This window comes from Poecilia mexicana, unplaced genomic scaffold (assembly GCF_051168715.1).
Source record: "Poecilia mexicana isolate PSO_F unplaced genomic scaffold, ASM5116871v1 scaffold_7, whole genome shotgun sequence".
NCBI lineage: Eukaryota > Metazoa > Chordata > Actinopteri > Cyprinodontiformes > Poeciliidae > Poecilia > Poecilia mexicana.
Window position 1 is genome coordinate 29,910,494 of NW_028263376.1, and position 25,337 is coordinate 29,935,830.

General features: G+C 37.7%; 3 protein-coding genes and 1 pseudogene across 3 annotated transcripts; all 4 read left to right on the forward strand.

Moving 5' to 3' along the window:
- Window positions 1–426: 426 nt before the first annotated feature.
- LOC106912252 (taste receptor type 1 member 1-like) lies at window positions 427–5,200 on the forward strand (annotated as a pseudogene).
- Window positions 5,201–7,228: 2,028 nt separating this feature from the next.
- On the forward strand, window positions 7,229–11,691 carry LOC106912267 (taste receptor type 1 member 1-like). The gene is made up of 6 exons (XM_014979077.2): window positions 7,229–7,561; window positions 7,649–7,946; window positions 8,047–8,772; window positions 9,405–9,611; window positions 9,877–9,997; window positions 10,305–11,691. Exons 1-6 carry the CDS (start codon window positions 7,383–7,385, stop codon window positions 11,231–11,233), a joined length of 2,460 nt encoding a protein of 819 aa, XP_014834563.2. The 5' UTR covers window positions 7,229–7,382; the 3' UTR covers window positions 11,234–11,691.
- A 1,470-nt stretch (window positions 11,692–13,161) lies between these two features.
- LOC106912268 (taste receptor type 1 member 1-like) lies at window positions 13,162–18,301 on the forward strand. The gene is made up of 7 exons (XM_088007550.1): window positions 13,162–13,203; window positions 14,024–14,160; window positions 14,340–14,646; window positions 14,762–15,475; window positions 15,735–15,941; window positions 16,154–16,274; window positions 17,016–18,301. Exons 1-7 carry the CDS (start codon window positions 13,162–13,164, stop codon window positions 17,942–17,944), a joined length of 2,457 nt encoding a protein of 818 aa, XP_087863676.1. The 3' UTR covers window positions 17,945–18,301.
- Window positions 18,302–20,386: 2,085 nt separating this feature from the next.
- On the forward strand, window positions 20,387–25,076 carry LOC106912269 (taste receptor type 1 member 1-like). The gene is made up of 6 exons (XM_014979079.2): window positions 20,387–20,568; window positions 20,705–21,002; window positions 21,095–21,820; window positions 22,535–22,741; window positions 22,876–22,996; window positions 23,858–25,076. Exons 1-6 carry the CDS (start codon window positions 20,387–20,389, stop codon window positions 24,784–24,786), a joined length of 2,463 nt encoding a protein of 820 aa, XP_014834565.2. The 3' UTR covers window positions 24,787–25,076.
- The last annotated feature ends 261 nt before the right edge of the window (window positions 25,077–25,337 follow it).

Sequence of the window (25,337 nt, forward strand, 5' to 3'; positions counted from 1 at the left end):
GCCACAGGTACTTTGGCAGATACACATATTTAATGGTAGATATTGTTCTATCAAAGACTTTTAAGCAATAAGACTCAGATATAGTGACCATCTAAGCACTAAAACAGCTCATATACTATAATAAGGAAAACAAATAAATTGTCCTTTCCATTAAATCCAAAACTATTTTAAACAGAAAACTGATCTGAGATAATTCAACCTCATGAGACCCACTGGTTGCTTACATAACAATACCATGGCCCAAACTGATTATATTATTTTTGCATGCTGATTTGTAAATTGTCCTCGTGTCATTAGATGTGCATGTATGCCAGATCATTCATGTCCAGTTACTACAAATGATCAAAACATCTCCACCACCATCAGTGGCTCTTAGTAAAGGCAGAGGGAAAGTCAGTGAGTTCTCATTACGTTTGGCATAAACTAATGATGTGTACCAAACGGGTTCTTGCCATTTTGTGTCTACTGGGCGGATTTTTGCATCACTTAAACGAGGCTGTTACGAGCTCAGAGTTTAGGTTGGATGGAGATTATTTGATTGGGGGACTTTTTGATATTCATCTTGCCAGCAAGGTTCTGAATGGCGACAGACCAGAAACTATCACCTGCTCAAGGTGAGTTTTCTAAACTTGGTTAATGCCTTTCCATCATATCATTTTGATAACATACTAGATAGCATTATGTGAATATATTACCCTGAAATTTATAGAATTTCAACACGTTTTTATTTAATAAATTAATGCAATAACAAGTTGTCATTCCAAATATAAATACGTATTGATGAAAGAGCCAAAAACTGACTGTGTTATCTAATTATTTTCAAGAAATTTGGATTTCTAATTATCTACTCACAGGAACATTTACATTTTACATTAATTTTTCTTCTTCTGTTTATCATCAGTGGCAATTTCTGGGAAGCAATTGCACATACAGTTGAAACCAGACTTATATAGCATAAAAATAAGTCTGGTGTTATGTTATCCTTGATTACATCAGACTAAACATTTTCAGCTTTAGGTCAGTTAAGATAAAAAAAAAATGAATTTTTTAGGAAAATTACAAACAACAAAAGCTATAACAATAAATCTTTTCAATCTCTGCTAGGGTGACTAGGCTGACTCACTGTGGACTAAAACACCTGGAAGATAATTTGTGATTTTACAATGTTTATCCTGTTTCTGTCCACAGCCACCCATTTATTCTAACAAGTTATCGAAGACTGCAGATCATGAGATTCTCCACCGAGCAAATCAATAACTCCACCAACCTGCTGCCAGGTGTAACTCTTGGCTATGAAATTTTTGACCACTGCTCCGACACGAAGAATTTTCCAGGCATTTTTAAACTCATCTCTGCTGACGGCATCGTCCAGCCTTGGGACCAGTCAAATGTGAACGTCTCTAAAGTGATCGCAGTAGTTGGAACTTATACAAGCACAGAAACACTGACCGTGGCGCCGCTCTTCATGACGAATCTGATTCCTATGGTAAACCAAAAACTGAGATAGGCTGGTCGATAGGTTTTCAATTCCATTTCATGTCATATAATAATACCAGAAGGTTGTTTTGAAAAAATAATCCATGTGTAAATTATTTTTCTTTAACAGGTCACCTATGCAGCTGCTAGTTCTGTCTTATCGGAAAAAACATATTTTCCTTCTTTTTTGCGAACAGTCCACCCCAATAAACACATCATAGAAGTTTTCTTTTACATTTTGCAAAAATTCAACTGGCGCTGGGTTTCATTCCTGTACACTGATGGTGACTATGGAAAGGATGGCTTGGACTTGTTTCAAAATATGATCAAAGATACTGAGATCTGCCTGGCATACACCAAAAGCCTTGATGAAAACACAGATTATCCTCCGATGTTCCAGCAACTAGAGGCACAGAGGGTAAACGTAATCATCGCTTTCACCCTGGAATGGACGGCTGAAGATCTCATTAAGGGAGCCATAAAACATAATTTCACCAACAAAGTGTGGATAGCAGGGGATTGATGGTCTTTACACCAAAAGCTGCGAAGGGAAAAAGGAATCAGAAAGATCGGAACCGTGCTTGGAGTTGCTGAGCCAGTAATCACAATACCAGGTTTCAGTGACTTCATCCACTCTTCAAAAACCCTGTGTCAGACTGAAAACCCAGAGCAAGGAAGATTTTGCAATCAGATTTCAAACTGCAACAACCTAACTGCTGAAGACGTCATTAATGCAGATCCATCGTTCTCTTTCTCGGTTTACGCTGCCGTATATTCCATAGCCAAAGCTTTACATGCTGTGTTGCAATGTGGAGACGGAAGGTGTAACAGAACAATACCTGTGAAACCACATATGGTTAGTATGCAGATGTTTGTTTATTCTTTTTCTGTGCAATCTACTTCTCACTGTATGTGACATGGGAAAAAAGGTGAAAAACTGGCAAGGTGTAAATACTTTTGCGAGGCAGTATATTGCAGATGTTAGCTCTATTGCTGTAGCTACATGTCATGAAATTCAAAAAGAATATCTGCCTGGTATATGATCAGCTGCTGTTTTTAAACATGGATCCATAATCTCACAGTTATTAAGTACAAAGAACTAAAGCACTATTCATTTTGCTATTGTGACTGAAATGTGTCAATCCTGCACCTTCAATGCAAACAAGAAATCAACATTTTGTTTACCATGACAGGTTCTGGCAGCACTGAGGAAGTCCAACTTTACCCTACTAAATCAGAGAATTCAGTTTGACAAGAATGGTGACCCCAAGTTTGGATCGTATTCGATATTTTACTGGAATCAGATCGGAGAGACGGAGGAGGTTGGCGTTTATCATTTTGAATCATTTTTTCACATCAACAGAACTAAGATCCAGTGGCATGGAAATGGAGAAGTAACTATTTTTACCACATTTGAGGGTTTTTTTTCCCTGCTATTTTAAATTTGTGAAGATGAATTTAAATGTTTGCAGAGACTGAAACTGTAAGAGACAAACGTTAAGTGCCTACAAGTGTAAATATATAAAGGTTAGGTCATAATTTAGGGCATTTGATAGATACTTTTGATAGATACATTTTTAGATAGTTCTATATTTGGATTTTCTTAAATTATCCAAATTCTTTTCCATCTCTACCCTTCTCCTAAATGTAGATTATTCAACATGGTTGCATTGAATAAAACACTGTTGAACTTTTTTATCACTGGAATTTAATTTATATTTAAATGGTTTTAGGTCAGTTGGGAATCTAAAATAACTTTTTAAAATTAAGTTCCAGAAGAATGAGAGAATTGTTTAGAGCTTTTATTCTAACTATTTTCAAATTTGAAAGTTAAATACAGTCCCTCAGTATTTGGTTAAACCTTTTGAGTATTTTTTCATGAGCTTTTACAAGAGTTTGCTGGAATTGTTGGTCAATTCCTTCAGACAGAACCGATGTAGTTAAGTCCAGTTTGTTGTTCTTTTAACTCCCACACAAACCCTTGCCACACATTTGCCACACATTTAATGTGAGATTGAGATGAGGGCCCTGTTTGGTATCTGCAAGTTATTGTTGTCCTTAAGACACTTCGAAACAAATTTGATGGTTTGTGTTGGGCCATTTTAGGACTTTATTAACTTGGCTCAGTCAGGCATGTAAATATTAAACTAAAGGATAACACAGACTTGTTGAGATATTCAATTATCTTCCTGATTTCTTTGGATTTTTATTCTATATCACACAAGGAAGGAGTGTGTTTGATTTCTACATCCTCAGGTGTGCCTCTAATTATTTCAAATATGGTGGATTGAGCTACCAGAATCTTACAAAGATTGACATTTCCGTCTAGTTTAAAAGCATGGCAATGCTAGTGAAATGAAAATAAATACATAAACAAATAAGTGAATAAATTCTATGAAAAAACCTTAATTCTCGTCAACCTGGCATTCAACAAACACAAATACGTTTGGAAATCCTGGCTGCATTATGTGGAAAAATCAGTATTTTTCTAAGGTCTATCTAAACATCTGGTTTCCACAGGTTCCTTCCTCATTTTGTTCCAAAGAATGTCCAGCAGGATTTTCTAAAACACAAGAAGGAATTTACAAATGCTGTTTCAATTGCACAATCTGCCCAAGTGGAACTTATATCAACACTACAGGTAATTAATTATATTTTTACAGAAAATAGGGAAATGTGTAAAGGTGATGTTTTGAATTTTCCTAAGAATATTTTTTTTCTTCAGCACTTCGTCATCCTTTAACATGAACCTTTAACAGAGTTAAATATATTTTCCATTGTTGTAAAAAAAACAGAGGACCCCTACAACTGCATCAGCTGTAAGGAGACGGAGTGGTCTGACCCAGGAAGTACGCTGTGCAGACTGCGCCTGGTGGAGTTCATACCGTTCACAGACAGCGGCGCCATAGTGATCGTCATGGGAACCTGCACCTTAATGGGCCTCACAGTTGCTATATCTGTTCTCTTTGCTATCAACTACCACACTCCTGTTGTCAGATCTGCTGGAGGACCGATGTGCTTCCTGATTTTAGGCTGCCTCGCTCTGTGCAGTCTCAGTGTGTTCTTTTACTTCGACAAACCCACAAGTGCTTCGTGTGTATTTAGGTTTTTGCCGTTTCTGTTGTTCTTCACCGTTTGTCTGGCAGGTTTTGTTGTGCGCTCTTTTCAGATTGTTTGTATTTTCAAAATCGCAGCTAAATTCCCCAAACTCCTCAGCTGGTGGATGAAATACCACGGACAGTGGTTGGTCATCAGTGTGGCCTTTGTCACACAGGCTGTTCTGCTTTTAATCAGTTATTCCATAACCCCTCCCAAGCCTTACAGTGATCGATTGTTATATTTGGATAAAACCATTCTAGGTTGTGACATAGATCTAAAATCGATGTCTGGCCCTGTGATTTTTCTGTCATTATTATGCTGCCTCTGCTTTATTTTTTCCTACATGGCAAAAGACCTCCCCAAAAATTACAATGAAGCCAAATCCATAACCTTCTGCCTGATGCTGCTGATCCTCACCTGGATCATCTTTGCCACTTCAAGCATACTTTACCGGGGGAAATATGTCTCATCATTTAACGCATTGGCAGTGCTGTCCAGTCTTTATTCTTTTCTGGTGTGGTATTTCTTTCCAAAATGTTACATTATTATGTTCCATCCTAACAAAAACACACAACAACACTTCCAATGTCTGATTCAAAATTATACCAAAACAATTAGCCAGTAGTTCTCTATAAACGTGTTTCTATGTAGGAGACATCAGGACCGTCTTAATTGGCTACGTCAGAATATCTTAGCTTTTGGCTTTTTATTAATATCATCTCAGGAGAAAACTTTATGATTTATGTTTAAAGTTCTATTAATAATTTTTCTTGTAAATTCTGGTTGAGGATTATGTGAATTAGTGTTTAGGAAACATTGAATTACAATCTCTATTTGTAGCCATGAGAAAATAATGACTTTCTTAAATAGATATTTTAAACTCACCTTATGTGACACTGTTCTTTTTAATAAGACTGTTGTCTGATCTTAAAAACCGTAACCTTTCTTGATTTCTTTAGTTATTCAACTTCCATGTATCAGCTTTCCAAAACAGTGATTTTATCTGTGTTTCTTACGTTTTAACCTGTCTTCAAGTAAGAATTTCCCTACAGGGTCAATAATAGATTGACCCTGATACCGTGCTGAGCCTGAAGCTCTTTGTTGATGCCCACTGCCATCCATAGAGTTGTTGGAAATAGTCTTCTCTCAGTGTGGCAAAAGGATTAGTCATGCAAAGCTCATTTGAAAGAGGATGTAGCTTTTCACCATAAGCCAACATTATCTGGTTGAATGAATCAAGTCATTTGTATGAATTTGCTTGTAACCTCATGCAGCAGCAACATCACGTCATGGACAACTCATCCATGAAGGATGGATGGATCCATCCATCCTTCCATCCATCTGTTCAGGTTGCCAGTCAATACAGTCAGTCTAGTTCAGCCAATCGCCTACCACAATTTTGGACCTTGGGAGGACATCAGAGTACCTAAAGAGGCTAAGTGAGAACTTTCAAGCTCATCCAGCCCTGTAAAGCCTTTACACCAAATAAAAACTTATATATATATATATATATATATATATATATATATATATATATATATATATATATATATATATATATATATCTGTCATCATTTATTTTCTTGTTGAAGATAATTATTGAACATGTCAGCGTTTCTGCAGGATGATACGGCTGACAGCTATCTACAGTCCAGCACACAGTCGGCTCTCACTGAGCTGCCTGGAGGCCTGCCATCAGTGCCTTTCACTGCCACGTTTATGCTGATGTCGAAACGTGTTTGCACAATATGAGGAAGATTCCAACATCTACAGTTCGATCATAAATTTTAAATGTGGAGCAGACAAGGAGAACATTGTGCTGACTGCTGAATCAAAAAGGTAACGGCTTCAGGTGGAGGTTTTCAGCAGAAATCTCCACTTAAAGCATCACCCTGACTGGAAATACAGGGGTTGTCAACATTGGAGGCAATCTGAATGCAGAGATTTTGAGATGAGATTCTGCAACCTGCAGCAATCCTGTACCTCCATAGTGTGAGACCAAGAGCTATCCTTCAAGGTGACTACACTGTCCTGCACAGACCCGAGACTACAGCCATAACTTATGAAAGGAGAACTGCTAACAGTCCTGACCAGAACCTCATTAAACACTGTCTGAATAATCTTGAAGGTCCAGTTTGTGCCAGAGGGACTGGCCCATCCAAACTCACATTCTTCAACAAGCTATCAATAAATGCTTGTTGAAGAATGGGATGACATCCCACAGCAATGTGACTTGTTGCCAGTATGAGAAAGTGTCACATTGCCTTGGTTGTATTGTTATTGTTTTTGTTTGTTTTAGGCTTATGAGGAAAGTTTGGTGTCTTCGGTACTTATTTTCGTTCCTGTATTAATAAGACAAGCATCAACACTCTAACCAATGATATTCTTGCCTCTTTTTTCTGTATTGCTATGACCTAGTTCTCCCATCATTAAGACAGCTGGCTTTGTAAGAATGAATTGATGTTTTACTTCTTAGATTTCTTCTCGGCTAAATGAATTCATATCCAGATACTCAGAACAACACATAAGGAAATTTGGTGTATTTTACCACAATGTAAAATTGCATTTGGATTGATTCGCCATAAAGGTGGTGGACTCAGTGGCTCATGGTGGTTGTTTACATTATGGAAGCATGGCAGAAGTGGATTATGTTTGCATGCTGATATGTAAATTCTCCTTTTACCATCAGCCATGCATTTATGACACCTCATTCATCTCCAGCTCTTGGATCACTGTGTCTCTGTCCCCAGCAGTGACTCTTGGAAAAGTTACTTATGTTTTCATGCTGAAAGAGGCATACTGTAATTATGAAAGCTAAGCAGGCGGTTCCTCGTCTGCTAGGATGTCTTCTGCCTCTCCTGATTGATGTAATCACTGCCTCAGAGTTCAAGTTGGACGGGGATTATTTGATCGGGGGTCTTTTTGATATTCATCACGTCAGTGGAGCATATCGTCATTACAAACCAGAAACCATTGCCTGCTCAAGGTAGGTTTAATAATCTTGGCTCTGATTTTAGATGCAATCAACCTTCCCTCTGAAATTTTACTCTGATTCTTCTTCCTTTGTTGACAGCGAACGATTAATCCTGTCAAGTTATCGGAGGTTTCAGGTGATGAGATTTTCCATTGATGAAATCAATAACTCCACTGACCTGCTGCCAAATGTAACTCTGGGTTATGAAATATTTGACCACTGCTCAGACATACAGAATTTTCCTGGCATTTTCAACCTTATCTCTGAAAATAATGTCATTTACCCCTGGGATGAGTTGAGCAGCAACGTTTCTAAAGTGATTGCAGTGGTTGGCACCTATACAAGCACAGAGACTCTGTCGGTGGCCCCACTCTTCATGATGGATCTTATTCCTATGGTAAGTCTTCATACTATTGACTTTAACTAAGAAAAAAAAAACATAAAACTGCCTGACGAGATGTACGTTTGAGAAAAAAAATATTTTTTTCGGAAAACAGGTCAGTTACGGGGCTGCTAGCTCTGTCTTCTCAAGAAAACAGAACTTCCCATCCTTCTTGCGAACCGTCCATCCCAATAAAGATGTCATTGAAGTGGTTTATAAAATTCTGCAGAACTTCAACTGGCGCTGGGTTGCATTCCTTTACAGTGATGGTGATTATGGAAAAGACGGCTTGGACTTGTTCTTGAAGAAGATAAAGGACACTGAGATCTGCCTGGCATACACCAAAAGCCTCAACGGCAACACAGATTATCCTCTCTTATTCAGACAGCTAGAGGCACAAAGAGTGAATATCATCATTGTTTTTGCTCCTGAATGGACTGCCGAAGCTCTCATTAAAGGAGCCATAAAGGAAAACGTGACCAACAAAGTGTGGATAGCAGGGGACGCTTGGTCCTTACACCAGGAGCTCCCCAAAGAAAATGGAATCAGAAATATTGGAACTGTCCTGGGGGTAGCTGAGCCAAAAATGGCCATACCCGGTTTCAATGACTTCATCTATTCCTCCGCAGCACGGCCTCAGCATGATAACAAAGATGAGCAAAAATTTTGTAATCAGATTTGTGAGTGTCCCAATGTAACCGCTGCAGATGTAATCAACGCAGACCCTTCCTTCAACTTTCCTGTTTACTCTGCTGTCTATGCCGTTGCACATGCTTTACACAATGTCTTGCAATGTGGGTCCGGCAGGTGTAATAAAGATATGTCAGTGCAACCATACATGGTAAGTATGCAGAAAACATACAACAGTATTTTTTATTTTTTTTATCATCTGGCAGTTTTTATGGTTTTGGAAGTCATTTGAAAGAGACAAAGTGTCGATGTTTATTTTTCTGGATAAATACAGTCATTCAAAATACACACACTTTCTGTCAGTGCAAGATTAGCCCCAAGGATAATTATGTTGACAAAATGTACTAAAAATAATTCATCAGTATGTCGGGATATTGGACTTTGGAAAATAGATCAGGCCTCTTGAACTTGTTTTGTCATATTAAAACAACAAACCTCTACATTTATTGTTGCATTTTTTTTGTTTGTTTTTTTTAGGAAAACCAGTCCAAATTTATTCTAGAAAAATGCTTTTGTTAGAAGTATATCTCTTTATGTTACTGGTTGTTAAATTCTAGAATGAAAACTATATATCTAAAACCACGGCATAGTAAATTTATGTTCTGCAATTGTTGCACTTTTTGGATACAATAAGTGTAACAGAGTCAATCCAAGAATAATTAAGGTGTCATTCAAATCACACCGTATCTAAACACTTGTACTTTGAATTCACCTCATTTATCCCACACTTTAAATACCAAGGTAGAGCAATGATTGCATCCAAACTTTGCTTGTCAAATGCAGGTTTTAACAGCACTGAGGAAATCCAACTTTGTACTTTTAAACGAGAGCGTTCAGTTTGACGAGAATGGGGACCCCATGTTCGGATCTTATTCAATCGTTTTCTGGAACCAAAGTGGTGAGGCAGAGGAGGTCGGGTTTCACAGGTTTCACCCATTTCTGCAGTTCTTCGTCAACAGCACCAAGATCCAATGGCATTCTGACGGGAAGGTAACCTCGGCTTTTCAAATCAAAAATTGAAGCCCTACTACTAGCATTAAACTTGGCTGGATGTAGAGATGCAGCGGAATGTAAATAATTTTGTGAACAAAAATGAAACGCCACCCCTAAAAGGGAAAGCCATAGCATAGTGTGTATCCTGTTTTCATTTCAATCCAACTAAATAATGGAAAAATATATAAATTGTTCCATTCACATCTCTACTCTATGCATAAATAACCCACCTCCTACTCCTTTTCTTTGTTAATTCGCACAGGAACCAGTGTCATTTTGTTCCAAAGAATGTCCTGAAGGGTATTCAAAAGCACAAGAGGGAATCCACAAATGTTGTTTCAACTGTAAAATCTGCCCAGATGGGACTTACATCAACACTACAGGTAAAAGCTTCTACTTGATACTTTTATGAAAAAGTGCAAGTTGACGAATCTTCGCGTGCTGTTCAAAAAATGCCTGACATTTGACGGGTTTTCGGTGTTAGTTCTCATATTAACAACAGATGTGAGGTAAGATAAACTGCAGTAGGAGATTTTTCAACCTAGAAACATTTGAATTCTCTTTGATATTCATAAAGTATTTTTTTAACAGCATTGAAAGAAAGATGTTGTCTCTATTTAAACTGCAAATATATATTTATAGTTTTTCTTCAGCCCTGTTGACCATGTGGTTTTATTTTGTGTACTTCAGAGGACCCCTACAACTGCATCAGCTGTAAGGAGACGGAGTGGTCTGACCGAGGAAGTACGCTGTGCAGACTGCGCCTGGTGGAGTTCATACCATTCACAGACAGCGGCGCCATAGTGATCATGTCCGGAGCCTCCACCTTCGTGGGCCTCACGGTAGCCATGTCTGCTCTCTTCGCCTTCAACTACAACACGCCTGTTGTCAAATCTGCTGGAGGACCGATGTGCTTCCTGATTTTAGGCTGCCTCGCTCTGTGCAGTCTCAGTGTGTTCTTTTACTTCGACAAACCCACGATCGCATCTTGTGTGTTAAGGTTTTTGCCGTTTCTGTTGTTCTTCACCGTTTGTCTGGCATGTTTCGTTGTGCGCTCTTTTCAGATCATTTGCATTTTCAAAATCGCAGCTAAATTCCCCAAACTCCTCAGCTGGTGGATGAAATACCACGGACAGTGGTTGGTCATCAGTGTGGCCTTTGTCACACAGGCTGTCTTGCTTATCATTGGCTATTCTGTTGCTCCCCCAAAGCCTTACAGGGATATGTTTTCCTACACAGAACTAATAATACTCGGTTGTGACCTTAACCTCAAAGCGATATCTGGTTCTGTTTCTTTACTCGCCTCACTGTGCTCCCTTTGCTTCATTTTCTCCTACATGGGAAAAGACCTGCCAAAGAATTACAACGAAGCCAAAGCCATAACCTTCTGCCTGCTGCTGCTGATCCTCACCTGGATTGTCCTCACCACTACGACCATGCTTTACCATGGAAAGCACATTCACACGTTTACTGCCCTGGCAGTGCTGTCAAGTCTCTACTCGTTTCTGTTATGGTATTTTTTTCCAAAATGCTACATTATTATTTTTCAACCTCAGAAAAACACTCCGCAGCATTTCCAGGGTCTCATCCAGAACTACACGAAAACAGTTAGCCAGTAGTTGACTTCATGTGTGTTCTGCTTTAGACAGTAGCTGATGATTGATTTGCAGAAATTTCCTTCAGTGACCTGTTACTGTCATAATCTTTCTTTTGCAAACACTTTGGATAAGTGGGTGAGACGATTGGAAAACGTAAAGCCGATCTTAAAATGTATTTGAAGAATTGTTCCAGCTGATAAATATCTCGTTTGCTGACTTTGATTTTGTTTTACATATTTAAATATATACCAATAGATACCTATGGGATGATTATAGTATTCATTAGATTTTTGATCTTACGTTAGTATTTTTTCACCTCTCTACTCTTAAAATGTCTATATATAAATCTATAAAATGTGCCAGTTTGTAAAAACCTCAGAACACTCTGTAGTCAACCGAATGTACTAATAATCTATGTACTATTTCTGTGTGTTGTTCCCATGTTTAATCCCTGTAAACATGATTTAATAAAATATATAGTAGGTTCGTTTTGTTGGTTATGTAATTTTTCATGTTCCGCTAATAGAAGACAAAATGTCACCTCTGTTTTGAACAATCTTATAAATCACAGAGTGAGAAGTACTTACAATTAAAATATTCTCATCCTCACTATTCTCTGGAAGCTGCTCTTTTGTTTTTTTACTCAGTAGGTCAAATGACTTCACAAAGAAAAAGCAGATCATACTTTTCAAACGATTAACCATGAAAAACAATCCATTCTTAAAATGAATTCAGGCGAACTGCATAGCTGAGATCTTGGCACACTTCTTTTAGTTTATGCATAAGCAAAGGAATTGGTAAACAACCACAATAACTCAGCAGGTTTTGACAACGGACTGATGGATTTGCCATGTTTATGAGCTGAAGAGGGTAATCAGAAGTATGTTGTTGTGGTTTTACATGTATATAAATTTTGTTATCTCAGCCACAATCATCAATCATTATCAATGCTAAGCATCACTAACAATATGTGGGCACTTCCTTCTTGAAAAGAAAATATTTTTTAAACTCTGTTAGCAACTTACTACACATTGAGGGGGGTTATTATCTAAAATTGACATCCTTTAAAGCTTTATATCATTTTATGTTATTCCCTCATCAGAAACTCACCTGGAGTGTTGAGTTGATTATTTCATGCATGTTAGAAGAATCCTTGAATCTACCCTGGCAATCACTCAGGGTGCCTAAAAGCTTGCTCCCACAATGTGGTGAATATTTCTACCCAGCCTCACAGAGCAGCCCTCCCCCATGGCTCCCCCACTGAGCTCCCCTAGACTAGCGGCTGCAATAATTAGTGAACACTTGGTGGAAATGTGCATTTGCTCAGCTTACCATACACACTACTTCTCAGTAAAAGCTCACAAGAATGGTTGCAAATGATAAAGGTGGGGATGTTAAAAATAATAAGAGCTTGTTAAAGAGACAGAGGCCCAATTTCAAGGTGTCAAAATTGCGTTCAAAGTTTCTTTAAAGCTACGTTTGAAATATAAACAGCATTTTTATGACAGCTGAAGGTAACATAGCTACTGGACTGTGTGATATAATGGCACTATGTGTAGCATGACATTAAAGCCTAAAGATCATATTTTTTGATTAATAAAACACTGACATAGCAGTGAGCTTATTTATTCTAATGGCAACATTATAAAAATGTATTTAAAAGAGAAAAAAACTAAACTCATCTGATTTTATCATAATTAGAAACAAAGCCAATTCTAGTTATTAGTATAAACATGTGACCTCAGGTATTTTAGCTCCAAAAGAGTCTAAAGTATTTAACTCCCCATTGTCCTCCTTTTACAACTTTTGTCAAAACCCATAAATCACCCTTTTACCTCTGTCTCTTTGCATTTTTTTTTTACAAACAGGATGACGTAAATTCAAACTTTAATAGACTCCTGCTCCTGTTTTTTTACAAACTACCACTGCCTCCCACAGAGGTCTTGCAAATGATCTGTGTGGCCAAAGATGAAGTCAAGCAAAGCTCATTTGTAAGAGGATGTAGCATTTTACCATAAGCTAAAGACACCTGGACGACCTAGTCAAATCATTCGAGTTCATTTGCCTTCAACCACTTACGGACTTTGATCAGCAGTTTTATTGTTCTCATTCACATCTGATCCTTATGTGAAATTCATCCTGAATTTAAACACTTCGTGATACTGCTGAAAGTTTTGCATGTTCACAAATATGTTGCAAGTTTGTTTGCGTTAAAAAAAAACTTTCAGTGTTTTACCTGTTTAACAACAGCAAAGCAAAATCTGTAAGCATGACTTCAGATTTTTTCAGTTTAACCACATTAAACATATGTGTCCAATATTCAATTGCTTTTGTATTCCAGCAAGTTGTAATAAAGTGTGGTTTTTTTGTTTGTTTGGTTGGTTTTTTTCCACAGCACACATGCCCAATATTTTAAGTGGCAAATCTTGGATGTTCCACTTGAGGTATTAAAGTTATCTAAATTATACTAAGCCCAGGATCTGATTAAAAAAATTAAAACAGGATGACCTTTTTGACAGTGACTTCCAACTTGCTTCTAAAGAAATAAAAGAGTCCTGAACTACGGGGATTTTCTTTGCATGCTCATTTGTTAACTGTCCACCAATCATTTCAAGATATGTACATATGATATGTGAAGCCATGCATAAAAAAAGTCCATGGAAAGGCAACATTAGAGGATTGCCCTTCCAAGAGATTCAATTCCTCGTTTAAAGCAGAGCCTGACTAATGTCTCCCACTGACACTGTAAATCTTAAATGTATTACGATGACATATTTTCTTTTTTCAGCAGATTTTCTCTTCATTTTTCAGCTTTTGCTGAGGCTGTGTGCTGCCACAGCCTCAGAGTTTCATCTGGATGGTGACTATTTAATTGGGGGACTCTTTGATATTCATCATGTCGATTTTTCAGTTCATCCCAGAAGACCAGAAGCCATCGACTGCTCCAGGTAAGTTTCACAAAAAATGTAACATTTTTACTTTTATTTACAGAAGTCATATCAGCCATCTCACTGTAACTTTGTTCCACACTAATTGTGCAGAGAATAATTAACTTTTCATGGAATATTTCCAGCCATTCAGAAAACTAAAACAAACAACAAAGAAAACCTATTTTCTCTGTTTGCAGTCAAATCTTCTCTTTGTCAAGTTACCGGAGGTTTCAAATGATGAGATTCTCAGTGGAGCAAGTCAATAATTCCACCAACCTGCTTCCAGATGTCTCTCTTGGCTATGACATATTTGACCAATGCTCGGACACAAAGAACTTCCCAGGAATTTTCAATCTCATATCAGAAAATGGCATGGTCCGGCCATGGAGAAATTCGCCTGAGAATTTCTTCAAAAGTCCCAACGTGATTGCTCTGATCGGCCCGTTCACCAGCACCAACACCTTGGCTGTAGCCCCGCTGTTTATGTCCTACTTAATCCCGATGGTAGGCTTTACTTTATTATTGCTGTATAAAATAAACAGTGCCAACCAACAGTTTGAATGTGTAGTTTGTGAATTTATTGTCACAAAAACTGTGTGAGTTATTATTCTTTCTACAGGTGAGCTACGGCGCTGCCAGCTCTGCCTTCTCTCAAAAAGTCAGATTTCCATCGTTTCTCCGGACAGTGCCTTCCAACAAAGAAATCATAGATGTCATGGTTAACATCTTAGTGCACTTCGACTGGCGCTGGGTTGCTTTCCTTTACAGCGACAATGATTTTGGCAATGACGGACTGGAGCTTTTCAGAAAAGCGATTAAGGAGACCGACACCTGCCTGGCCTACTCCAAAGGCCTCAACGAAAATACGGAGCACGCTCAAATGTTCAAACAACTGGATGAGCTGAATTTAAACACCATCATTGTTTTCTCCACCGATTTGGATGCCGAAGCTCTCGTTGAGGCAGCAGTACGACTGAATGTCAGTGACAAGGTGTGGATAGCAGGGGACACCTGGTCTTTGAACAAAAGGCTCCTCAGGTTGGAAGGAATCGAAAACATTGGAACTGTACTTGGGGTGGCTCAGTCGGTGTTGCCAATTCCTGGTTTTGACGATTTTATTTACTCTACCAAATGCCAGATGGCCAAAGAACAGAAGTTTTGTAATCAGTACTGCAACTGCAGCAATCTAGTTCCAGACGACATCATTTCCATGGATCCGTCCTTTTCATTTCCTGTTTATTCTGCTGTGTTCGCCATTGCTCACGCCTTACACAATGTACTGCAGTGTGGAGCTAATAAATGCAACCGTGACATTGAAGTCCAGCCATATATGGTAAGGAAGTAAGTCAATAAGAAATGTTTAATTTATTAATTTAAGCTTTATTTGGTTTTAATTTAAAAGAGACTTCTGCATGGTTTAGCATACGTACAAACGCATACTTGGAATAATTTTTTCTTATTGAATAGCGCTTTGCATTCAAAAAGTCAATGTGTTGATTTTATTTTTGCACTGCTTTCTCAAATCTAAGGCGATTTTTACTAAAAAAAATTTTAAACCGTGGATTAACACTTTGTTCTGATATCCACTGTAGGTTTTGGACCAGTTGAGGAAGTCAAATTTTACACTCTTGAATGTGAGAGTTGGGTTTAATGACGATGGGGACCCCATCTTTGGGTCGTACTCCATAGTTTTCTGGAACCGCAGCAGCAGTGCAGAGGAGATCGGCTTATATACGTTCTTCCCATCCGTCAGTTTCTCCATCAACAGCACCAAGATTGAGTGGTTCACAAATCATCAGGTAAAGTTGAGGGTTTTTTATTAATACATTATTAATTGTATTATCGTTCCACTCCAAGACATTTTTTTGTTCTTTTTGGGAAAGAGACAGCAGAAGAAAGTATAAACAGATGGGTTGCTACTACATATTAAGTTATAACAGTTGTACATTTGTTTTCTTTTTCTTGGGTATCCGTCATATTTGTAATCTTTGCTCTTGCTGTATGTGTGAAGGTGCCCATTTCACAGTGTTCCCAAGAATGCCCTTCTGGATATGCAAAGACCCAAACTGGGATCCATAAATGCTGCTTCAGGTGTGACGTGTGTCCAAGTGGAACCTACATCAGCACTGCAGGTAAATAATTATCCATGAGATTTTATTTTTTCAAAACACTGGTTGTACTTTCATGTGAACAAATAAGTGTGTATTATTTACAGTAATTGCCAGCTGCTAACTAGTTGCAACTAGTAGTAAAACTGTTTTGGAGAAAACTGTATTAAATGTTTTCTCTAAATTAATGTAAAAACAACACAAACTATTCAGTATGTAGTACACTGGATGTTTTCCTAACTCTGTCGAATAAAATAGAAAATATACTAATTTAAACCATTTAACTGGAATTTTGACTTGAAATGGCTCTGTATTTTAATGGCTGTGCATTCAGTAAGTCAGAGCCCACAGTACTGATGCACCGAATATAAAAATAAAGTTGGGATGGAGCAAATCAAATCCAAAGTTGTTTTAGACATAAATCTGCTGCATTTTTAAACCAAAGTTTTTTTTTGTTTTGTTTTTCAGAAGAACTTAAAAGTATGGGAAATTGAACAAAATCCGTATTTAATGTTTGTCTTTTCTTTTACATATTCATCTAACGCTGGAAAGTAATAAAAACAAATTTCAGACATTTCACAATGTTTCAAGGCTAAATACGAATCCTGCCTGGAGCTCTGAGGACTGCTTAAATATTTTTGTTGCAGCAAATAAAAAATAGGGTCCCTGCATCCGATTCAAAGAGCTAAATGAAACTTTTCTACTTTTCTCCTCATTTTTCTCAGTGAATTTAATCACATGCTGTTTTCACGTCTTGTAAAACAGAGGATCCCTACAGCTGCATCCGCTGTAAGGAGACAGAGTGGTCCGAGGCGGGCAGCACGTCGTGTCGCCTGCGGCTGGTGGAGTACGTCCTGTTCACAGACAGCGGAGCTATCCTCATCATAAGCGGGTCCTGCGTCTTGATGGGCCTCACTGTGGCAGTCGCTTTGCTCTTCTCTGTCAACTACAACACACCTGTTGTGAGATCTGCTGGAGGACCCATGTGCTTCTTAATTTTAGGCTGCCTGATGCTTTGCAGCCTCAGTGTGTTCTTTTACTTTGGAAAGCCAACCACTGCTTCCTGTATCTTAAGATACTTCCCCTTTCTCTTGTTCTACACAGTTTGTTTGGCTTGTTTTGTGGTGCGCTCGTTTCAGATTGTCTGCATTTTCAAAATAGCTGCAAAGATCCCCAAACTTCACAACTGGTGGATGAAATATCATGGACAGTGGGCGGTCATCGCTGGGGCTTTTGTCATGCAGGTTATCTTTCTTATTAGCAGCTACTGTTTTGGTGCTCCTCGTCCCAACCAGGACACTTTCACCTACCAGGACAGGATCATTCTGGGCTGTGACATTAATATTGCAGCCACCACACTATCTGTGGTGGTACCTCTCTCTCTGTGCTCCCTTTGCTTCATTTTCTCCTACATGGGCAAAGATCTCCCAAAGAATTATAACGAGGCCAAAGCCATAACCTTCTGTCTGCTGCTGCTGATTCTCACCTGGGTCATCTTTGCCACGGGTTACATACTCTACAAAGGCAAGCACATCCACACGTTTAATGCTCTGGCGGTGCTATCAAGTCTCTTCTCATTTTTGTTGTGGTATTTTCTCCCAAAATGCTACATCATTGTTCTGCAGCCTCACAAAAACACACAGCAGTACTTCCAGGGTCTCATTCAGAGTTACACCAAAACAATCAGCCACTAGTTAATGTCCTCTGCAGATAAACTAGGGGAGGTTTTTTTTTTTGTTTTTTTTTTCTAATTCTTGACAATAGTCAGAAAGTAAGACTGCTGAGAATGAGACGGTGCTTTAAGATATAGGTTCTGCATGAGTCTCTCCTCCCAACTCAGCTGAATTAGTGACTGAGCTTCTGTCACTAGTATGTAATCAAGGTCTGCAGAGGCATTTTAATGAATCGCACAGTTGCAGAACTTATTCTCCTGCTGTTACTTTCATTGTTAGCAATCACAAAAAATCACAATAGATCACACTAATTTTGTTTGTAATATGAAAAATTGGGAAAAGACTGAGGAGAATGTATAGTTTTGAAGCAAACTGTGCTCCTTTAAAACTAAAACAGTAGCTGCTAAGCACATTTTGTAAAAATTTGTCAATGAATAATTAAAATGTTTGCGTTTTTGTTCGAATATTGACATTATTTTACTGGTATGCAGTTATTTTGACTCCTGACATGTATATAGGCCTTCACCTGTGTTTACACTAAATCTCCAGCAGATGGCACAAAACAGCAACTTTCAAAGTCAATTTTGAATTTGAACACCCAATTTTGAGTGTTAGTGATCGATGGATAGAAAGCATTTGACCAAAAGAAAATGGCATTATTTAAAATAACATATATAGAACCTGTTTTACCGTTTCAAATATTAAAATAATATTGGGTACAGAAACAAAAAATAAGGTAAACTGACTGTTTAGTATATAGCTACAATGTCTTTAGCAAGTTTGAAAATAACCAACTTACATCTAATTACACAACTATGTTGTACTTTACATGCTGCACTATATTTCTGTTATTAATATAGCAATAACTGTTTTATTTTCTTCTTCATCTCTTTGCAAAACAAAATCTCAAGTTATTTAGTCAATTTTAATGTCCTGATGTAAAATCATGGTTAAATTTTGTTCTCTTTAAAGACGTTTTTTTTAATGTAAGCTAAACATCTTGTTGTTTAGAAATGTTTGGTCCAAGAAATAAAGAAACAAAGGTCAAATTCTTAATTTTCTTGTATTTTTGTTTTCATTCCAATCTACAGAATATCCCTTTATGTAAAGATTGTCATTGTGCAATTTTTGTTACTACAAGGGTTTCTTATGGTACTAATGATACTGTGGTTAACAATCACAAACACAACTTTTTCAGATTTCACGGTCTCATTATATTTCAGTATGTGTGGGTTTTCTCCACTCAGCTCTGGCAGGAGTAAAGAACAAATAAAACACAATCTGTGGTATTAAATACATGATTTATTCACAAAAAAATAATAAATTAATAAAAAAAATCAAAATCAAAGATTAAAAAGTGGGAAACAGCAGATAATATAATATTCTGTTCTGGCCTGTGTGGTAAAATTGACATAAGAGGAAAATGACATTTCTGATGTGGCTTCTAATTCACATGAAAAAAGGTCAAATGTAAGGTTTATGCATTTGCTTGATTAGAATTTCAATTAATCGTATTTACATTTTGAAATGAGCAACTGACAAACAGAGAAGAAGATAATGTGGTGGACAGTAGATAAAACACCAAGGAAAGAGCAGGGAAGTTAGTTTTTGTGTTGGTTTGTTTGTTAATGATGATAAAAGAAAATAAATCACATAAACTTACATTTGACCAGATTTAAAATAGTTTATTCTTTTCTTTGATAAATGTGTGACGTAGTGGGGACTGGAGGGCAAATTTAAATGTGCATCTAGATATAAAGACAAGAGTTTATTATATGCAACATGGTTGCATAAAATCCCGTCATTTGACAGATAAGGACTTATTTGCAAAAGTGTTATTGCTTCCTGAACTTTTACTTATTTTACCATGTTACAACCTCAAAGAGCATGTTAAAAAGTCAGTCAGGCAAAATCTTAAATGAAATAAGTGGAAGGACCAGGTGAGCTTTTGTACAGCACAGTAAGTCATTCTAGCATGTGTAACTGGATGGTTGTAAAAGGAGCAGAATGAAGTGTGTATAAAATGTTTCGTTTTTGGAGGAGGCGAAACTCTAAAACAATGCTCACTACCCTGAACACAAAACAGGGGAAATTATGTTATTTTTCATCTCCACCATCTGTGTGCTGTGCTGTAATGTTACTATACTGACTGAGATTTGCTGTTTGAAAATGTTCTCAACTATGAATTAAATTGGAATTTTCCCATTTAAGCTAAAAGAGGAAACGTGTTAAAGAGTGAGATCTGATTTTTCTGTAGAGGTATTAAACTTCAAACCCTGTTTTACTGTGAAAACACAGGAGTACTTTTAATGCTTTTGCATGCTAATTTGTGAATTCCCCTTCAACCATTTCTCAGTATGAATTCTGTTACCACAAGCATGGAAATGAATAGGGTTCAGCATCACTAGCGTCCAACAAAGCCATTGACAGTTCATGTCAGACCGGCAAACATTAATCGTGAGCATGACACATTTTATTGCCGCCGTGTGTCTGGTGGGACTTTTTCTCCAAGGCATCACAAAATCCACACTGAGACACTCAGAGTTTCAACTGGAGGGAGATTATTTACTTGGTGGACTTTTTGACATCCACTACATCAGTTCACCTCCTTCTCAGAAAAGACCTGAAGCCATCGACTGTTCCAGGTAAGTAGCATCAATTCATTAACGAAGTCTTTAAGTCTAACTCTTTTGAGAAGATAGCACTTTTAAAAACAATATCGCCGATGAAGAAATGCACATCTGTTGCGCCTCCGACATTTCATCGTTTCCTTTCCCACAGGGAGATTTTCCTTCTTCCAAATTACCGAAGGTTTCAGTTGATGAGGTTCACGGTTGAGGAAATAAATAACTCCACCACCCTGCTGCCAAATGTCACCCTTGGCTACGAGCTGTTTGACCACTGCTCGGACACGCGTAGCTTCACGAATATCTTCAAGCTCATCTCCGTCAATGGCTCCATCCAACCTTGGCGTGAGCCGTCAAAGAATCGGTCCAAACTGATAGCGCTGGTTGGTCCTTTCACAAGCACACATGCCCTGACTGTTGCACCGTTTTTCATGGTGGATCACATTCCTGTGGTAAATATCCTTGCATGCCTTTTACCTATTTATTACTTTTTATATAAACACCAATTTTACACTAAAAATTATTATGTATGAATTCCCGATAGGTCAGTTACGGAGGTTCTGCTTCAGTCTTTTCTGAAAAACGCAAGTACCCGTCTTTTCTACGAACTGTGCACCCCAATCAGGACACTATAGGTGTGACTGTCATGATTCTTCAACACTTCGACTGGCGCTGGGTTGCTTTCCTCCACAGCGACGATGACTTTGGCGTTGACGGCTTGGAGATGTTCATTAAAAGGATTAAAACCACCAACATCTGCCTGGCTTATTCCAAGGCCCTCTCTGAGGACACTGATTACTCACTAGTCTTCAAACAGATGGAGGAACAAAAACTAAATGTGATCATTGTGTTCGCTCCAAAGATTTACGCCGAAGCCGTCATCAAAACTGCAATTGAGCAGAACATCACCAACAAAGTGTGGATAGCGGATGACGGGTGGTCCTTAAACAAAATGCTCCCCAAACTGGAGGGAATAGGAAATATCGGAACTGTTCTTGGGGTTGCTCAGCCAGTGGTAACAATTCCTGGTTTTGATGATTTTATCTACTTTATTGCAGAGCGGGCTCTCAGAGCAGGTGCCGAGCAGCAAATGTTGTGCAATCAGGTTTGCAACTGCAGAAATCTGACTGCTGGAAAAATTATTGCAGCAGATCCGTCGTTCTCTTTCCCGATTTATTCCGCTGTGCATGCTGTTGCCCAGGCCTTACATAATATCCTGAAATGTGAAACTGGCAGATGTGATGATGCTACACTTGTGGAGCCATTTATGGTACGTATTCATTAATCTTTTGCAGTTTACAGAAATTTGTTAAAGAATTCCCTGTTTAAAATCCCCATTTAGTAAAAGTTACATAATTTCGCTGGTTGATGCAAAACTAATTGCAAATGTCACGGCTTAGACTTTGTGGACGTTTTGCATATTTTTTTACCTGCACTCACAGTGTTATGCAAAAGGATTTGCATCTCTGAAAACATTGGCATTTTTGGCTAATTAAATCCTCAAAATTTAATTTACACTTTTTCATTTGCACTTCTTCCCCAATAACCTAACACAAAACACATACATAACAATGAGATGGAATAAAAGTGTTCTTTAAGAAATTTTACAAATAAAAATCTGAAACGTGCACAATGCATTTGTACTAAAGTCCCTGATTCAACACTTTGAAGAAGAGCAGCCTTTCTTTAGTATCGGTCTTTCTCTTCTCAAACGTTTCTCTTTTCCAGTCCGAGAGTCAGAGTGAATCGGCCTGCACAAATGTTTTCTCAGATTCTTATTTGCAAACAATATTTAAAGTCATGTATCATCTACTTCAAAATTATGTGTTGTTTTGTGATGATCTAAACCCGAAGGTACTTAGAAGTGAGTTGACGTAACATTTAATTTCATTGCTTTTCAAAAACTGATTCACTAACCACTTTTAAAGTTCATCATGATTGTACGTTGAAGACATTTCTTGGTTTGTTGCACAATCTATGTTAGGTGGTAGAAGAACTCAGGAAGTCCAACTTCACATTGCTGAACCAGAGTGTCCTATTTGATGAGAATGGAGACCCCAATTTTGGACACTTTTCAATAGTTTTCTGGAACCACAGTGGCGATGCTGAGGAGGTTGGCTTCTACTATTTTAACCAATCTCCTGGCTTCTACATCAACAATACTCAAATTCAGTGGCACACAGGTGGAGAGGTAAGTTTATTTTATTAGTAATACACTCAGAGATGTGGACTAATTCAGGCTGGGATTCATATGTGGATGATGATTGCTCCATATATGTGATGATAGAGCTCCCCTGTGCTGCGCTAATGAACTGTCTCGTACAGGTTCCAATCGCAATTTGTTCCCCCGAATGTCCAACGGGATATGCAAAAAAAACAACTGGAATCCATAAATGTTGCTTCAGGTGTGAAATATGTCCACCTGAAACATATGTCAACATCACAGGTAAATGACTGGAAATGTAAGAATTGTTTCTGTCTACAATCAAACCCCAAATCCACCAAAGATACAGTAAATCATCACAATGCCAACAGGGAAACACGCAAAAAGCTGCTCTGCAATAATAAGAAGGGTTTATAGTTTTAATACCAATAAAGATTTTACAATAATTATTAAGAATGGTATAAATTATTTTGACTCATGCAATTTTTAAGCTGAAATTTAAATAATATCTGATTAATCTGATAAATTATTATTTTTTTCCAATGTTGATCAATTTATTTTACATTAACAGAGCTTGTTAGGTGTCTAATCCACTATTACAAACTTCTTGGTTGAATGAAAATAGTTTTAAAACTCAATCAGAATCAGGTATGTATACATTTGGGCTTAACTGCGCACAGAACCAATTCATTGTGAGCTTTTCTACAATTTGCCAAAGTAGTCCTCTATAACATTTAAACTGTAGATTAAAAAAAAATATATATATATATATATATATATATATATACACTTTTGTTTTGTTTTGCTTTTTTTGCAACTTGTAAAAGTACAACTTAATTTACTGATAAAATTGATAGGTAATTTGTCCTGCTGCCTCACCAGCAAATGATATAAGCCAGGATTCCTTCTGAAGTCTTATGGTGATAAAAATTATATAATAGCAAACAAAATTTATTTCACATAGTGATCTTTAAAAGAGGATGTCAAATTGTACAAAGCTGAATGAACATGATACAGTAAATGTATTCACTGAGTCTAAAGTTGCCTTTGCTTCTGTTAGCGAATTTGTTAAAAATAGAAGAGAATTTAACCTGTCTCGAATCTTCAAGATGTTTTTGACTGTTTATCTCTACTGTGAAACAGACGATCCCTACAGCTGCATCAGCTGCAAGGAGACAGAGTGGTCTAAAGAAGGAAGTACATCGTGTAACCTGCGGCTGGTGGAGTACGTTCCCTTCACAGACAGCAGAGCTATACTGGTAATGGCCGGGACCTTCATCTTGTTGGGTCTCATTCTGGCAGTGGCTCTCCTCTTCGCCGTCAACTACCACACTCCTGTTGTCAGATCTGCTGGAGGCGTGATGTGCTTCCTGATTTTAGGCTGCCTCACTCTGTGCAGTGTCAGTGTGTTCTTTTACTTTGGTAAACCCACAAATGCTTCTTGCGTCTTGAGGTACTTCCCATTTGTCCTGGGCTACTCCGTTTGTTTGGCATGTTTTGTTGTGCGCTCCTTTCAGATTGTTTGCATTTTTAAAATAGCTGCCAAGTTCCCCAAACTCCAAAGCTGGTGGATAAAATATCATGGCCAATGGCTGCTCATCACAGGGACATTCTCAACTCAGGCCATGTTGATTCTCATTAGTTTTTCCTTTTACCCTCCCAGGCCGTACAATGAGACATCATGGTACCAGGACCAAATTGTTCTTAGCTGTGACTTAAATCTCACTGCAGCTTCTTGTTCTTTTATTATTCTCCCGTTCCTTTGTTGCCTTTGCTTCATTTTTTCCTACATGGGAAAAGACCTGCCAAAGAATTACAACGAGGCCAAAGCCATAACCTTCTGCCTACTGTTGCTGATTCTCACCTGGATAGTGTTTGCTACAGAATACCTACTTTACCGTGGAAAGTACATACACACTCTCAATGCTTTGGCAGTTCTTTCAAGTCTTTACTCTTTCCTCTTGTGGTATTTTATCCCAAAATGTTACATCATGATTTTTCAGGCTCATAAAAACACACAGAAATACTTCCAAGGTCTTATTCAAACTTATACCAAAACAATTTCCCAGTAGCATCTTCAAAGGAAAGTGTAAGTAAGTAAATTTATAGAGCAGTTTTCAATGATAGAGTCACAAAGCACTGTACATAGCATAATAAAATTGTGACACAAGTGACAGGGTTTGTCCACTCTGTCTTTGGTCCATACATTCAAGGTAAATGAGTGTGAGTGTCTCTCTTAGTTTTTATATCTGTGTTTTGTCTAACTTACAAAATGAAAGGTGACATTGTTTTATGTAAATAGTGATACTTTGCACTTGAGTGTATTCCACGGTGAAAAATGTTTTCCAAATATGGTGAATGTTTTGAAATAAATGCATCTCAGAAAAACATTATTAGATGTTTATTTTTCAAAGACTTTTTAAAAGTTCAAAATAATAAAATGTACACCTTTTTAGTATTAATGACAAAAAAACTCTTATGAAGTTAAAAAATACTATATAAAGCTAGTAAAACCTTATTTTATTTGACACGTTTCATTTTGACAGGCTTTACACAACAAGATGAAAAAGGAAAAGGACCTCCATTCATACTGCACGTGACTCTCTCAGTTCGTCATTGATGA

Excerpts from the sequence above, each read along its gene's own strand:
- LOC106912267 (XM_014979077.2), top strand. The coding sequence starts at position 7,383 with ATGAAAGCTAAGCAGGCGGTTCCTCGTCTGCTAGGATGTCTTCTGCCT. Across the intron at positions 8,773-9,404 it reads TGTCAGTGCAACCATACATG|GTTTTAACAGCACTGAGGAA; the intron begins GTAAGTATGCAG and ends TGTCAAATGCAG. Across the intron at positions 9,998-10,304 it reads GACTTACATCAACACTACAG|AGGACCCCTACAACTGCATC; the intron begins GTAAAAGCTTCT and ends TGTGTACTTCAG.
- LOC106912268 (XM_088007550.1), top strand. The coding sequence starts at position 13,162 with ATGATCTGTGTGGCCAAAGATGAAGTCAAGCAAAGCTCATTT. Across the intron at positions 14,161-14,339 it reads GAAGCCATCGACTGCTCCAG|TCAAATCTTCTCTTTGTCAA; the intron begins GTAAGTTTCACA and ends CTCTGTTTGCAG. Across the intron at positions 16,275-17,015 it reads AACCTACATCAGCACTGCAG|AGGATCCCTACAGCTGCATC; the intron begins GTAAATAATTAT and ends CTTGTAAAACAG.
- LOC106912269 (XM_014979079.2), top strand. The coding sequence starts at position 20,387 with ATGACACATTTTATTGCCGCCGTGTGTCTGGTGGGACTTTTTCTCCAA. Across the intron at positions 21,003-21,094 it reads TGGTGGATCACATTCCTGTG|GTCAGTTACGGAGGTTCTGC; the intron begins GTAAATATCCTT and ends AATTCCCGATAG. Across the intron at positions 21,821-22,534 it reads CACTTGTGGAGCCATTTATG|GTGGTAGAAGAACTCAGGAA; the intron begins GTACGTATTCAT and ends AATCTATGTTAG.